The sequence below is a fragment of the Apteryx mantelli genome, chromosome 4 (genome assembly GCF_036417845.1).
Source record: "Apteryx mantelli isolate bAptMan1 chromosome 4, bAptMan1.hap1, whole genome shotgun sequence".
Classification (NCBI taxonomy): domain Eukaryota; kingdom Metazoa; phylum Chordata; class Aves; order Apterygiformes; family Apterygidae; genus Apteryx; species Apteryx mantelli.
Window position 1 is genome coordinate 24,567,531 of NC_089981.1, and position 15,384 is coordinate 24,582,914.

Below are 15,384 nucleotides of genomic sequence, written 5' to 3' on the forward strand. Positions count from 1 at the left end.
CTTTGGTGTCCAGACTATAATTACATTTTTTGTTAATATCTCATCTAACACAATGGGATCCTGAGGGTACTAAGCAGGTAAAAAACAACAAAAACAACTCCTTGAAACTGTGACTGTTGAGAACTGTGGAGATAGGGTAAAGGGAAGGATGAAAAACTGGATGATCTTTTGCCATAAAAGAGCTACTTGATAATTGCTGACAGAATTCATCTAGCTGTAGAGTATGAAGACTGACGTTCACTTTATCACATAATGTATCTGGGAAAAAAGTTGGCCACTGGGCATTTCCAAAGATGTATTTGTGTTTAATTTAATTCCTAATTTAAGCAACAGTAAATGTAAGATCAAATAGAAGGCACCTAAAACATTCAGGTAATCCTTGAAGAAAACATGTGATGAGTCACCTGGAAATACACCTCCTGTAAAGAACAGATATACCTCAAGCTTTAGAAAACAGAACAAAATAGTAATGCAATAATATGAAGCGCTGCTGCACTGCTATCAGTTTGCTGTCCTGATGTATTAATGCATTTAAAATGCATGACTGATGCTTTTGGTTGTTCCAGTCATAGCGATATATTTTAACATAGACTCTAAATCTGTCCTGCACTGCCCAATGTTACAGCACAATCAAAGGTGATTCTGCCTCTGAATCGTACCTCTTGTGTCCTTTTCTTAAAGTTGCATGCGTTTTCCCTCCGCAGAGGGGATTCTTCTAGTTCGGTCGCTTTTGCTTACTACTTCAGCTGTCTGATAGCATTCGTCCTGTGGCAGAACTTTTAGTTTATTCTTGACATGTCTTAGGCATTGCTTTTATAAGGTCTCTCCTTTTCTCCCTTTCCAAATAGCTTTGGAGTACAGTGTGAATTCTGCCGAATATCAGCGTTTGAGTTTTTGGTGTGGGTGGGTGTTGTTGTTGCTGTTGTTTTAATTCTTTCCATATATTGCCTATTAGTTTCCTGAGATATTTGATGTCTTGAAGCTCAGATCAACTGCCACTGAGAAGGGCATGGCTTTTTTAAGGGTGGTGTTTTTTTGTTTTTGCTTTCAGCAATGAATAGTGCACTTGTCTCTTATTTGTAAGGGGTGCAGGGGAAAGGTGATAGTGAGTGAAGGGAGTTTCACAGAACTAGAGTTCTCCTTTCGTAACACTGAATTCTGCAAAGAGCTGCCTCTGTTGCCCCATTTATTTATGTTGGACCCAAAACTGATAGAAACATGAATCCGAGTGAAAATATAAGCCTTTGCACATAACGGTAGCTTGGTTAATGGGGTATGCAACTTCAGAGGGATCTGGCTTATATCTTCATTTTGCAAATGTAAGTTTAGTTTGGTCCATTTGGAACATTATCAAAGCTCTAGGGAGAATTTTCACTGAGTTAATCATGTGCTTTGGTTGGTATAAATTAACTTCCCATTTTGGTATGCTGTAATCCTGATGCGCTGAATGATAGCCACAACTGTGTTGTGCTCGCTGATTGAAACGAGCACAGGAAATTGGCACAAGGAGGAAACTACTTGCCTTCAGTATGTGAAATGCGTTGGCCACTTAGCTGAAATGCTGACTTTGTTGCTTTCGGTTAGGTTTATTTTGCATGTCAAATAATTCTTCTCTCCTCCTTCACAAATTTTAGAGGCAACCGTAAAATGCTTACTGAATGGGCTATGTACATATAGCATCTGAGAGGTTTTTTATTAGCTTAAACTAGCACATGTGTTTTCCTGTGAGGAGTATTAAGTGCCTGGACTACAGGTTTAGTGTGTGACTGTTTTTGCAGCTGTGTGGAAGAGCATGATGCGTATTCCCTGGAGCAGGCCTGGGAGAGAGCTCAAGTATGCTGAGGCAAAAGCAGGTTGTGTTTATGTAAATGTCAAACAGAAATATGGCACTTGAACTCTTATCGATGCTGAGCGTGATACCAGAAACTGAGCAGTGATTGCCCAGATGTGTAACAGGAACGTCTGACTTTTAATTGCACAAGATTTTGTTTCAGAGCTTGACAGCTCTACCATACAACACTGTCCTGTCAGTTTTGAAAAATTAAAATTTTCTTTTTTCATAATCTGGAGATAGTTGAAACCAATGTTAGTCCATTTTAAATTTAGTTCTTGTTAAAGCATTATTGAAGGATACAGTCATTGCACAGGCTAGAAATCTAACTTTCTGGAGATGAGTTTTGAAAACATGCTGCTTCCAGGAAAAGAGTATATCAAGAGTAAAAGAACTTTTTAAAAAATATATATGAACTATATGGAAGATGATACAGGTAGATGTCTTGCTTTTGATAACCTCTCACTTTTCTGGAATTGTTTTACTTGATGAACTCATATTACATTCAAGAGGAGGTTCCCAAAAGCCTAAAAGCATAGAAAGATGGGAGAGCAGAGTCTAGAATATGGAAACAAGACCACATCATCTACAGCACTATTTAATAGCCCTCTTCTTGCAGGGAGGGGAGGGTTAGGAAGGGAATCATCGTCATCTGCACTTGGGGGGTAACTAATTAGAGTTTCACCAGAACGCGTTCCTCTACAGTGTATCTCGTTTCTGCTTCTGCAGGAGCAAGCTTTTGAAAAAGTTCGTTGAAATAATCTGGGATTTAGATGTAGGAGCCTCCTGATACTTCTGTGTATATGCAGCTATGCTTCCATTGATGGTGCTATCACTATCTAATCATCCTGGAGTGTTCATATGGGAAAGGGTGGGGCGAGCAGTAGGTTTCTCTGATTGGAAAGTGAGTTAAAGATTATATGTGGTTTGCTAAAAGCTATAGGAGGAATCCATAGCTGAATGGCAAATCAGGCTCTCATGTCCCAGATCTTTGCCATCTTCCCAACTCCTGTCTACCCCTGGAATGAACAGGGGCATTGCTGCATCGGTGGGAGTGTTTTCCCTTTGTTTAAACTCTGGATAGTCTAGAAATACACTTGGATCAGAATGGCTGGGCTATTGCTAAGGCTAAGAGGTAATGCACGTGCAGTGCCTTCAGCTTTGGAGGAGAGAGACACTCAGCTGGTGGAGCTTTGGAGATCAGGTTTACTGCAGAGTGAGAATGTTTGTAGATACCCTTGGACAACCGGTGACCATTCAGTGGGGCAGGGAGAGAAGCAACAAAAAAGCAGGAGGAATTTCATTAAAGCTTACTTTCTTACAGTCCCCGTCTTGCAAGATCCCAGAGAGAGAAGTTTAGTTCCTAAATTTTCTACTTCATAATCAAAATGTGTCCCCTTTTGTGCCTTACACCTACAGATGATTCTGCAGACATACATTTTTGTTTAAAACTCTGTTCGCTAGCTCTGTGAACTAGCTTTTTTGAAAATGAGTGTGGAAGGTTATTGAATAAAAAGCATAAGACAAGATACTTGATAAGATAAAAAATGATCAGTTAAGGGAAAGCAACTACTGTGTAAATAGTGTTATGCAAAGTTTTCTGTAACATCAAAAAGATTGGCCTCATGGCTTAGACTGGTTCTTATAGCCTGTAGCAGTTCCCTTCTGCTCATTTTAGGGTACTGTACTTATTAACAAATGAGTATGCCTCTCTGTGAACTCTGTGTGCGTGTAATAAAATATTTATAAATATGAACGTGCATGTTCATTGCTTTCTGAATGAATAGGTTGAAATAGAGGGAAATTCTGATTTTGATTCAAATAGTGACATACTGCATTCTATTTAAACTTTATGCAGCTGGTCTTGCAAGATGATGAGCACACTGTGGTTTTAGTCCAGCAAAAGCACTTAACTGTGTTTAAACTTAAGTAGGTGAATAGTTCTGAATTCAGTGAGATATAAAATTAAGTATATACTGTATTAGACAGAAGCCAGAAGATTTTTCACTTTGAAGGGGAGGGCCCTCTATGAATTCCTTCTAGAGACTTTTATGAAGCCCTGAATAACAGGTTCATGAAATAAACAGAAAAGAGTTATGTTTATCATCTTGGGACTAATGTTTGAGTGTTAAAGCTTTTTCTCTCTTGCCAAATACTTTGCGTTTAAATTCTAGTTCTTTAGAATACTTTATGGAGGGGGAGAAACTCCACACTAAAATAAGCATGGTGTACTAAATGTGCAAGCCCAGCTTAATCTGCAAATTCTTGGTGGATATCATCAGCAACTAAGCTCAAAAGCTAAAGAAGACTTTGCATTATGAAGAGACTTGTGCAGGAGTGATGGTGTGGAAAGCTGGTCTAATACACCAGTGCTCTGAGACCATGCCTTAATGCGCAGAAGTTATACTAGCGACATCTGAGGCCTTTTGTAGTCAGTGGAAAAACTTCTACTGCCTTCGTTCAGATTTGGCTGAAACCTCCAGTGAGAAGAGAGCTACGGAAATCAAGTAAAGACTTTTTAAATGCACCTAAGGGAGTTAGGTGCCCAACTCCTATTGAAATTCAGTAGGATTTAGTTGCTTGGAGCCTTTGGAAAATCTCAGCCTAAAATTGCAGGCCTGCAGTATTCTTTATGGGTCCCAGTGCTATTGTTCTGTGCTCTCGGCCCTGGGTAAGGGAAAATAGGAAAGCTTCAGTACAATCAACTTTTCTAATTCTGTCTCATAGTAAGCTTCCCTTTTTAAAACAGATGAATGGTTTATGTAAATATTGTTTCATCCTAATTAAAAACATTAAAACATTAATAAGGGAACTTTACTGATGTCCAGTAAAAACTTAGGATTAATTATGGGCTCTGAAGGCAGAAGTGTGATATTAGTACCTTTTTTTTTGTTTGTTTTCCATTGCCTGTTTAATCATTCGGTGCTAAATATGCCAGATAAAGACTGTTCACAAAAGGCCTAAGGCCTTTTAAAATAAAGGCTCAGCATGAGACACTAAATCTTTTGGCTTTAAACATTTTTTTTAAACTTAACATTACTGTTTTGAACTTGGAAAGGTTGCCTGTAAGATCTCTGGAAGTGAGAAGACTAAGTAGGGAAAAGATTACCAGTCCTAAATAGCGCTTTGGGAACTTGCTGTTGCTCAGTAAGTGTTTATATATGAAAAACAATTTACCTTTTTGTTTTTGATTGATACTTCATCAAACTGGGATTTTTACTTTATTGAGTTTTGTGTCTATCTTTGCCTGTTTGCCTAGGCCATCTGATTTTGCTGTTTTGTATATCTCAGAGAACACAGTACGGCTTTCAGGAAAAAAATCCTGCCTTTCTCAATAGAACAAAGAGGGACCTCCCTATACAAAGTGAGTGAGATTAGAAGAAACAGTTGCCTTCGATGCTGTTAATTTGCATAGCTTGCCCAGGCTATACACAAGTGCTGCCTGAGGCATTTTGCAAGCCCTGATGTGTCAGGTGAACAGTGTTCTGTGAAGTAGACTCGAGCTCACTTCAAACTAGTACGTAGACTGCACTGGTTCTTTTTTTGCATGCTACCATTCTCTGAGCATACGTGTGGCCTTTCACTCTGCAAGAGAGAGGTATTCCTGCTTTTTGACCTTACAATAGCTGTAGAGCATACGCTGACTCCCTGCTTGTGAAGATGCTGAGCCTGTTTTTCTCCTGCCCAATCCAGCTCCTGTGATTTCAGACCCCTTGGTTGAGAGCAAGTGCCCTGTTCATCACTTTGCATTAGCATCAGCTGATCTCCTGTCCCCTCTTTTGGCTGCTTCAGAAACCTCCTTGTCAAGAATTCTGAATTAACCATTCCCACTGTCCTCAGTGCACTAGCGCTGCTGTAGATTGAGAGGAGGTTACCCTCGCTGACTACTGTTGGTGCACAAGCTCTGTAGCAGAGGTCTTCCACTGCTTTGCCTTACAAATAGGTATCAGAGCTAATCAGCTCACAGGAATCTCTGCAGCACTCAGGGCTGTTATCTTTGAGGCTGCAAGCTGGATCCATGAATGCCTTAAGCTAAGGTAATGCAGGTTGGTATGCAATGCCTATAAAGCTAGGGGAGAGTTTTTTTTCATTGTTTAAAGGAATTCATAGGAACTTTACCATCCTTGAGGCCAGAATCTGAAAGACCTGGTTGTCATCATAGGAATAATGTGGTGGTTGATGCTTCTAATGTGGACAGCATAATAGAACTTGGAATATGCCAGAGATGAGTAGGAGTCATATTGCCAGTAAACCTTTGGGATGGCAGGAAATTCTAATGGTGCAAACGTGTGCTTAAGAGGCTCAAGATAACCCCCTCATCAGTGCCTCCTGTTTTCCTGTGCTTGTTATCTCCCTTCCCTCGAAGAGCAGGCACCTTTAAAGAATAGGGAATAAGCTGTATATCGTCTTTGATTCTTGATCTTTAACAGCCAGTCAGAATCATATGGTGATATGGTTTGCTTTCTTGTTGCCCCGCATCCTTTATCCCGAGCGTCTTTTTTAAGGATTCTTCTCCCCAAAATCTTCAGAGAAAGAAAGGCAGGAAGTAAACTCCTCATTAAAGTTTTGGGCTAAAGAACAGACTGCTGAACACTACAGAGAAAGAATGTATTATAGAGCCTTTTTATTTATTTATTTTTAATCTCAAGAAAAGAAAGACTGGGGGGACTCACTTTGGATGCAGAGATGCTCAATGATTTTTTCAGAACTTTAAAGTTCACTATGACCATCATCATCTTACTCTTCTGAGAAGATGGCAAGTTTGTACTGCTCACCCTGTCAGGTACTTAATATTTACATTTGGGTATTTTCATGAAAGAAATACATGCGCTTTGTTTGACAGGACCACAACAAATCCTGCTATTTGACACTGAGTTCACTAACAGTAGTAGCAAACCGTACCTGCTGAATAGGATGTTTTTTCTGCTCATATCAGAATGACTGCTTGATTAGAGTTCAGTTGGAAGAATAGGTTCTCCAGTGTCTTCAAACCACCTTGCCTTTCTTCAGAAAGTTAGAATTCAAGGTAATTACCTAAAAGATGCATTTCACTCCTACATTCTTGGAGTTAATTGAGAAAAGTCTAGACTCTGTAGAAGTAAAGACCTTCTTGTTTAAAGCAGGTTTCAGATAACCCTGTTTAGTCCTTCCAGACCAAATGGCTGCATCAACTTTTGTGATGCTTCATGACCAGTTACACCTTTCAGATCTACAGGCTAGGCCTCAGGCTAGATTTTCTCTAGGCAAATGCTTTCCTAGCCTCCAGAGACGATTTCCTTATCTCCTGAATAACTGCCATTACAGTGTCATGATCCATTCAGTGTCAAGGGTTTCTTTCCAAGCCATTAATTTCTCTAACTGCATAAAACAATTAAACCCCCAAATCTACTTCATCTGTTTCAGCTAAGTTTAGGGATTCTGCTCTTCCTTTTGGAGCTGCTAATGCATTTCATCCCACAGTGTGGATGCTGGATAGCTCTCAACATTGGATCATACCTTTTCTTATCTAGAGTGGGGGGGGGGCAGTCCTTATTAGTAGAGGAAGGGCTTTCCAAGATGCTTTTATTAGCACAATAAACCAGATGTTAAGGCTGTTGTTTCCATGGTTCTGTCTCTCCTGTCACATAACTGAAGAAGGCTCTTCCCTCCTTCTACTCAGGCACAGTCCTTTTTATAAGCAGCTTTTCCCCATTGTCCTCTGATGGAAAGGACTTTGGTGTTCTTTTACCTCGTAGGTCAGAAATTCCTCAGGGGGATAGTTAAACTGCCCTTACCGATAGCAGATCCAGTTCCTCAGTGTAAATCAGACCTAATTCTTGGGCTTTTCATCAAAGCTGGGTTTTGTGCCCTCTTCTATTTGTTCCCTGTGTGGGCTGCTTATGAAGCCATCACTGTTGCATGGAAACTGTGGAGATACCAGAAGTAATGACAGATAGCACGTGTATGTGCTTTTCAGGATGTGGATCGAGCCTATGTTTCTTTGGAAGCTGACAAGAGTTTTATGTTAGCCAGGTGATTAAGTTTTGTCATACCTGTTGAAGGCTGATGAGGGTTTTTATATTTTGATGGCTATTGTCATTACACTTGAAACAATTCCAAAAGCTGTTCATGTAGTAACTGATTGATCTGAAGAAACTGCTGTTTCCATGCCAAAACTGTGAAAATGAGTAGGAAGATGCACTGAAAACCAATCATGTGATTCCTGGGATGGCTTCCCCTTCAGTAACCATACTCCTGTACCAGTGAGTATTCAGGATACTTGACTGGTCTTTATGAGAAATGTTTCAGTCCTTGACATCTACTAAATGGCTACCTGGAGGTCTATTAGAGTTTCATCAAGCACTGCACTACAGCGGAAATGCCCAAGGCTTGTCATGACAGTCCCATTTCCTTGTCTTGGTAGAACAATCCTGTGCAAGGATTGTTCCTTGGAGTTGAAAGCACTGTAAATTTACTTGTGGTCAGTCACTCACAGGTGGAGACTTACTGACGCTGACTGAGTTCTTCAAGAAAAGCTGTCTACGTGTATATCTAATGTTCATCTTCTCTACGTTCTCATCTAGAGCTTATTTGGCATTCAACTGTGTTGGGATTATTTGGCCGAAAGCGAATAAAGATGACATCAAGCATGTGCCTGCGGGCTGAGCAGGAGGGATGGCAGAAGTGAGGGTGCCATGCACAAGTCAGTAATTCAAAGGAGAATGTCTGTGTCCTTAAGCAAGGAGGCTCCTGTATGCCCACAGTGTGACTGTACGCGTGGCTTGTGCATCTCAAAGGACTCTTTTTCATGGCAGTATAATAATCTGTTTTTTATCTCAGTGTAGTATTTCTGTTTTCATTTTGGTGTAGAAAGATCAGAATTAAGTTGCAAAGGATTGAGTGGGTCCTTGCACAATGCAGTTTCTGTGCCTATGTGATTTTAAGCTAGAAAACTTCTACTGAGCTCTAATCTCCCCCAAACCGATGTTCTGCAGACAGTTATTTTCTCTGTATTTTAATTTTTCCCTTGTGCTGAATGTTGCTTTGTTTCTTGTTTCACTCATTCTTTAAAGCATCTTCTTTGTCTGCTCAGCGCTTTATCCTTCCATTTTCCTGTATCGACTTATTTTAAGTCTTCCTGAAACCACATGTCATTCTAGCTGATTCATTTCGAGAAGCACAGAAACTTTTATATAGTTCACTTGGTAGGTACATGTTAGGCAGGCAATTAGGAGAAAGTATCTAGGAAACAGCGGACCAAATTAATCTGTAGCGCAACTGAGATTTGCTGAAATTCTCAGGTGTGAGACAGAGCTGCTTTCTGTCAGTGTAACCCTTTTATTAAATGGAATTACCCCTAATTACCACCAGCATAAATGAACTATGGACCAAGTTGCCATCCTTCCAGTTTATGCAAAATTTGATGTTTAGCTGCTGATAAGGATAATACAGGGAATATTCCAGTAACTCATGTAAGCATAATGTTTTCTATGTTGTTTTTTTTTTTAATTGTTGTCTGCAACTGTCTGGCCACTAATATAAACATGTACTGACAGAAATTCATCAGCTTCCTTCTCCCCACAGAGATTAGTTTTTAGACTTATGCAATGCAAGATATTAAAAACGCTTTTGTCTGTCACACAGCCACGGGCAGAGGAGGCGGAATTTGCCAGTTGCTAATGGATACCTGGCGGTTTTGTGTATGACCATGAAGAACAGCTTGTGCACTTTCACCCCTGATGTTCCCTGAATAACTTGGGTCTCATTTAGGTCAATAAGCCTTTATCAAAACGTCAGGAGTGAAAAATGTGTCTTGGTGTAAGCCGACTGGTCGTTCCCTCCAGTCACTGGAGTCTATAGAACAATAAATGTTCTCTAAGCTTGTCTGCGTGTCATGCAAAGAACTGGATGACAGTAACCATTGACTGCATGTCTGTCGCGTTGTCTTTGGGACAGCCCACATTTGCATACTTGACAGTGTTCCTGCTACCCAATGAACCATGGCGGGGCTTTAAAACATACACACACAACTCTCATGCAAATGTCCTGCCCAGAGAATACACACTTTTCTTTTTTTTGAAGCACAATCCAGGCTTTCAACTTTTTACATTCTTGCTGTAAAAATGAAACTGTGATCCTGACAAGCCCACAGTTTTTTGGTCAGAGCACTGTATGTTGTTTTCTTGCGCTAAAACATTAACTTTTCTGTGTTTTTTTTGCTTTTCCTTTCAAGAATTTTGTTTTGTTTTGCTTTTGGTAATCTGCTTTTGAGGACATCTCACCAGTATTGTCTCTACCAACATGTATGATGTGAGGCCATACATCACTTGCTCAAATTACGTATTTGGAACGAAGGACACTTCTTGCTCCCTGCGAGTTTGCTGTTGTCTGTTGTTGAGGGAGTTACTTTCATAGGAGTGGTGAAACAAGATGTGTTAGTCTTCTGCATGCAGAAGTGTTATTTGGATATTAGAGTTTACTGAATATAGCTTAGGAATGAATACAATCTCCTGATTAGGAAAGACAGCCTCTGATGCTTTATTTTGTTTTAATATTTTAGCAGAACTGCATGCGAAGCAGCGTTCTTAACTTCGTGATTCAGTGCGGGTTCCTAAATGGCATTACATGAAATTGAATAAAGGGGAAATTTCACTGCATGCGAAGCTTCCTTCATAAGACACAATCTTTCCTTAAAGTATCTGCTACAAGTGGTCTTTCTTTAGATTTTGTAAGTGTCACTTTATTTCACTGAGAAATATTTAATAATACCCCAGGTAAAAAAATCCTGAAGGGTTCTGAGGGTTCCTTTTGGAAGCAAGCTGTGGAAGAGATTCCTGGCTGGCCAAAGGGCTTGAGTTTCATATTTATAACAACCAAGGATCTGGATGGTTTCATTACATCTTGGAAATCTAATTGGAGTGCAGTGGCTATAAACAGTTGTGACAGCTCTTCAGCTGCATCTGACGTCATCTTGCACAGATTATGAGACTGTCAAAGCTAAGAAAGTAAGTCCTGGCTAATGTTCTCCCAGCTTTTCAGAAGTGTCGCAGAGTCTCACTTGAACGGTGCAGCGCCCTGAAGTGAGCAGTTCATTATGCCAGCAGAAGGCTGGAGTTTGAGCCACAGAAAGATTATAGTGAAATAATTGATGCATAACAGTTTCCCCCCCTCCTTTTATTGTCTACAGCCCTGTTATTTTGCTGACTGTTCAGGGCAAGGTCCCATGCATTTTTGAAGCTGATAGTGTGACTCTCATTGGTCTTGATTGGGCTAGGGTTGCATCTTGAGTATTTCAGTTAATTTAGAAAATAAGTGTGGCTGCCATCTTGAGTCCCATTTACTATCATGAAAAACAGCAGTGAATACTGCAGAAATGTGAGAATACTGGATAAAATGTTAATTTGCCACCATGTCATCTTCTCGACAGTTGCTCTTTGTATTAAATCACTATGTAATGAGCAGCTTGTTCTCTTAATCTGCATTATCCTTTCTAACTGTGATACCTTACGATTAGCTTCTCTGCTTTACAATTTCCATGTGTCGTGTGTTTTCGGTTACAAGCTGCAGTTACCGTTCCAATTAGTAGTTTTCCCTGTTGGCTTTGGTAGGGAATGTGACCACTTATTAATTGAGTATGGCTTATAAGGAAGCATTGCACCTACTTGATACTTGAAGAAACTATGCTGAAGATGCCATGGTCAACCAGTCTTTAGAAAACCAAGGTTTATCTGAGTATCTAAGCTTCAAGTTTGACATAATTGTACCTTTTTCTGATCAAGAGGGATGTCAGATGTCTTTGACATTTATGACTCTTTGCACACATTTCCAAAGTCATACCTTGATGTAGGTCTGTGGTGAACACACAGCTCAATACCAGCAGTGCCTGGTATTGATAGGAAAGGCTTGCATGATTTCTCCCCATCTTTTCAATGCATCTGAAAGCTGACATGTCAGTAACAGTGCCAGAAATGTTACTTTAATCCATGTGGGATTAAATGAAGACTGGAAAAGTATAAATAAGTGGTTGGTTCAACTGCTATTGCAGGTGGAAGGCATAGCACACCTCTTAGAGAAATGAAACAAGCTAACAGAATCCTCATCTGCGGACCACAGGCTCTGCTTGTTTTCTTTGGCTCCATCAGGACACTTTCTGTTTGAGTTACAGAGGCCAAGTAAATTGGCAGAATGGTTTAAGTTTTAGCACGTGTAGATGAGCCAAACTGCATGCAATTATAGTATTTAAACTTGCTCTTTATCTTTTATTTCTTTATGCTTACCAGTTTTCCTGTGTTATTTTAGTTCACTTTAGCATAGTTAACTTTTTTTTTTGCCTTCCAAATTTTCCATTTTATTTTATCTTTGCCTAATACAGTCTGAAAAAAGATGAAAGATGTACAGTAAAAAATTAACCTAGTTCCCTGTCTGTTTTTTTAGGAAATTGTATTAGTGGTATTCTTTGGAACAGAATATGTGGTTCGGTTATGGTCAGCAGGATGCCGCAGTAAATACGTTGGAATATGGGGAAGGCTTCGCTTTGCTAGGAAGCCTATTTCGATCATTGGTGAGTATGCCTGGCTTGCAGAGTTGTCATAAACACTGGGTAAAAGTCATCCTTGGAAGATTTAGAGAAATGGAATTTCCATAGCAGTTGTAGCCAAGTTAGAGCAAGAAGACTTGTCATTAGTATTTATGTACATCTGAATTTCCTTTCAGGAATCTGTGGCACTGTCATTTGAAAACAAATGTAGCTTGGTTTGCTTTTGCAGAAAAGCAGAGTGTTTTCATTTCAAAAGTGATCTGAAGCTTTGCCAGAAATAAGTCCTGACCACAGTCCTGTCTCCTGCGACCTCAGCATCCCAGACATTGTATAACAGCTACAACTTTATTTTTTAAAGATACTGAAAGGCCTCTTTTTCCAACATCCATTTGAATATTTTAATATGAGTTTATTTGGCTCCCTAATTTAGCCGCCCACTACATGGTGGAGCATGACAGGTGTGCTGTTAGTAATGTGTGTACCTATTGGCTTAAAATAGGATTTTTAAAGATGCATTTGGAAATGGGCACCTGACTCCCACTGACATTCAGTGCAGTTGGCTTCCTAACTGACATCAGTGTCCTTAGAAATTGCATCCTTTATTCTGTATATGTCACAACCCATAATTATTATTATTTTTTTTTTAGAATGCTTGTCCAGAGTTTAACAATTTCTGTTTTAAGAAATGTAACCATCCAAATCAAGCTGTATTTTGCTAGCCAATATTGTAAGTGTTGTGTAAGGACTCGTGCCCTGAAGCACTTACCTGATTTCTCTAGTTTGTTTATATTGTATGGGAAGTGGATTGTTGTTATACATGCATAGTAGCCTTTGATCTGTGACAGTTATTTCCTCCCTCAACAATACTATTTGTTGTTGAGCAGGGGATTCTGTTCTTCATAAATGGTGTACAATTTTTCTGACTGTAAATTATAAAATGTTGTACTTGGGTATTTTTACAAACATAGAATTCTTCAGTTTAGCTTCTCTATGCATATATATATATAAATAGCAAATGTATCTCAGATGTTACTGAAAGTGTAAAATGGCTTTGGCTGCCTCTTTGCACTCTATCCACAAATCCATTTCTCTTGAGACCTAGGGCAGTACAGATTCTGAAGCATCTTCACATTGCTTTCAGTTTGGGAAGCAAAACAAAGTTCACCTTTCCCAGATATGTAGCAAAAAACTTTTATTTTCCAAAATATGGAATTCCTTTCCAAAATTTAGCTAGGACTGAGGCAGAGAGATTTAGTGTCTGTCCTAGGGCAATGACTAACAATGTAAACGAGACTCACGTGCTGATTTTAATTTTTCTAGCCCTTTTAGACCTGGACAGTTGAAATTATATAAAATCAAGGACTGCTGGGAAATAAAATCCCAAACCTCTGCCAATAATAAAACAGTTTCTAAAGCACCAGAGAAAATAGAAGAGATAATAGGTAGAAACTGGTAAAATTCCTCGCAGGTTATACCTAATGTATAACCCAGTCTGCTGAGGCTGTTTTATAGTAACTCATATCACTCTTGTCACTCATCTAGAATGTGGCCATCTCAGACATATCCTAACCTTTCTATTATATGATACAATTATATTTTCCTTATTTGTTACACTGGAGGTCTCTTGATATAAACCCCCGTATTTCAAGATTCAAAGCTTTAATATAAGCATTGGTTCTAGTAACAGTTTTGCAGAAGTATTGAAAGATACCACTAACTCATTTTTGCAATTGACTTTTATTTTCCAGATTTAATTGTAGTTGTTGCTTCCATGATAGTTCTTTGTGTGGGCTCTAAAGGTCAAGTCTTTGCAACCTCAGCTATCAGGTAATTATACTCAATAAAAGAAAATAGTGCTGTCAGTTTGAATAAGGTTTTATCTTTTCTTTTTTTGTCTCCTATGACAATTCTTACAGGTGGAAACCAGTCACTCCTCTGACGTTCATGTAACAAAACAGATCACTAATCATATATGGATGTGAAACAGAGTAATCTTATTAAGTCTCTTGGATTGGTTTTATAGTTACTCTTTCGTACTTCATGTTTATGACTTTTTTTCAAGCTGCTACTTCAAAAAATGCCTGGGGTTAGTCATTGTGAATTCTTGATTGATTGAACCTACCTTGAGCTCAGAAAGATCAAGCTACTAGATTTTCTTGAATGAGAGAGTACAGGGCAGTGTACTGTGCTCTGCACACTAGGCTTGCAGTGATTCTCTCATTAAAAGAATATCTTAAAATACTATTCCACTCAAATTTGTTACTCATTCCACTCAAATTGTTACTAATTTGAATGAACGACTTAGATTCCGAAGGTGAGGAATTCACATCTTTAGTTAGCTTTTCTGTATGTGTTTCCCCTCCTGGTGAGCAGGTCAAATAAGAGCTGATGAATTGCTTCTAGAGCATTCACTGTCTGTGTCCGAAAATCTTGAATCCTTTAGTTATCCTTACCAACCATGTATTTGAAGGTCCGATCTCCTTCTGCACAACCTCCCCATGCTGTCTAAATAACAACTGGATGGAAGATGGGAGAATGGGATGAAAAGAGAAGAGCTAAGTCTACCATAAAATATTGTCTGTCACCTTTTAAATAGTCTTTTGAATCACAGAATCATGAAATAGAGGTTGGAAGGGACCTCTAGAGATCGTCTAGTTCAACCCCCCCCACTCAAAGCAGGATCAGCTAGAGCAGGTTTTCTTTGGAAGAGACAGACTTCCCTTTCCCCACTTTGTTTTTGTTTTCTTTTCTTTCTATTGTTAGCCTCTTCACTGATTCATTCATTTAAAAATTGTATTTCAGGGGCATCCGTTTTCTGCAGATTTTGCGAATGTTGCATGTTGACCGTCAGGGTGGGACGTGGAGGCTGTTGGGATCAGTAGTTTTCATACACAGACAAGTAAGTTGGAGTACTCTGAGGAACTTCGTAATCATCGATGCAAAAGTCCTTGCATTCAGAACAGCATGTATGCAGGCATGCTGCTGATGTCAAATATATTTAATGTGGAGACAGGCAATCATTTTATTTCATCTAAAT

The 15,384-nt window shown here is 39.3% G+C and overlaps 1 protein-coding gene across 1 annotated transcript in view; it reads left to right on the forward strand.

The window, feature by feature from the left end:
- KCNQ1 (potassium voltage-gated channel subfamily Q member 1) overlaps nt 1–15,384 on the forward strand; it is a 376,056-nt gene that overhangs the window by 83,576 nt on the left and 277,096 nt on the right. Inside the window, exons 3-5 of the mRNA XM_067296019.1 lie at nt 12,245–12,371; nt 14,096–14,174; nt 15,150–15,246. Of these exons, the coding sequence (XP_067152120.1) occupies nt 12,245–12,371; nt 14,096–14,174; nt 15,150–15,246 (303 nt within the window). The remainder of the gene's footprint in view (nt 1–12,244; nt 12,372–14,095; nt 14,175–15,149; nt 15,247–15,384) is intronic.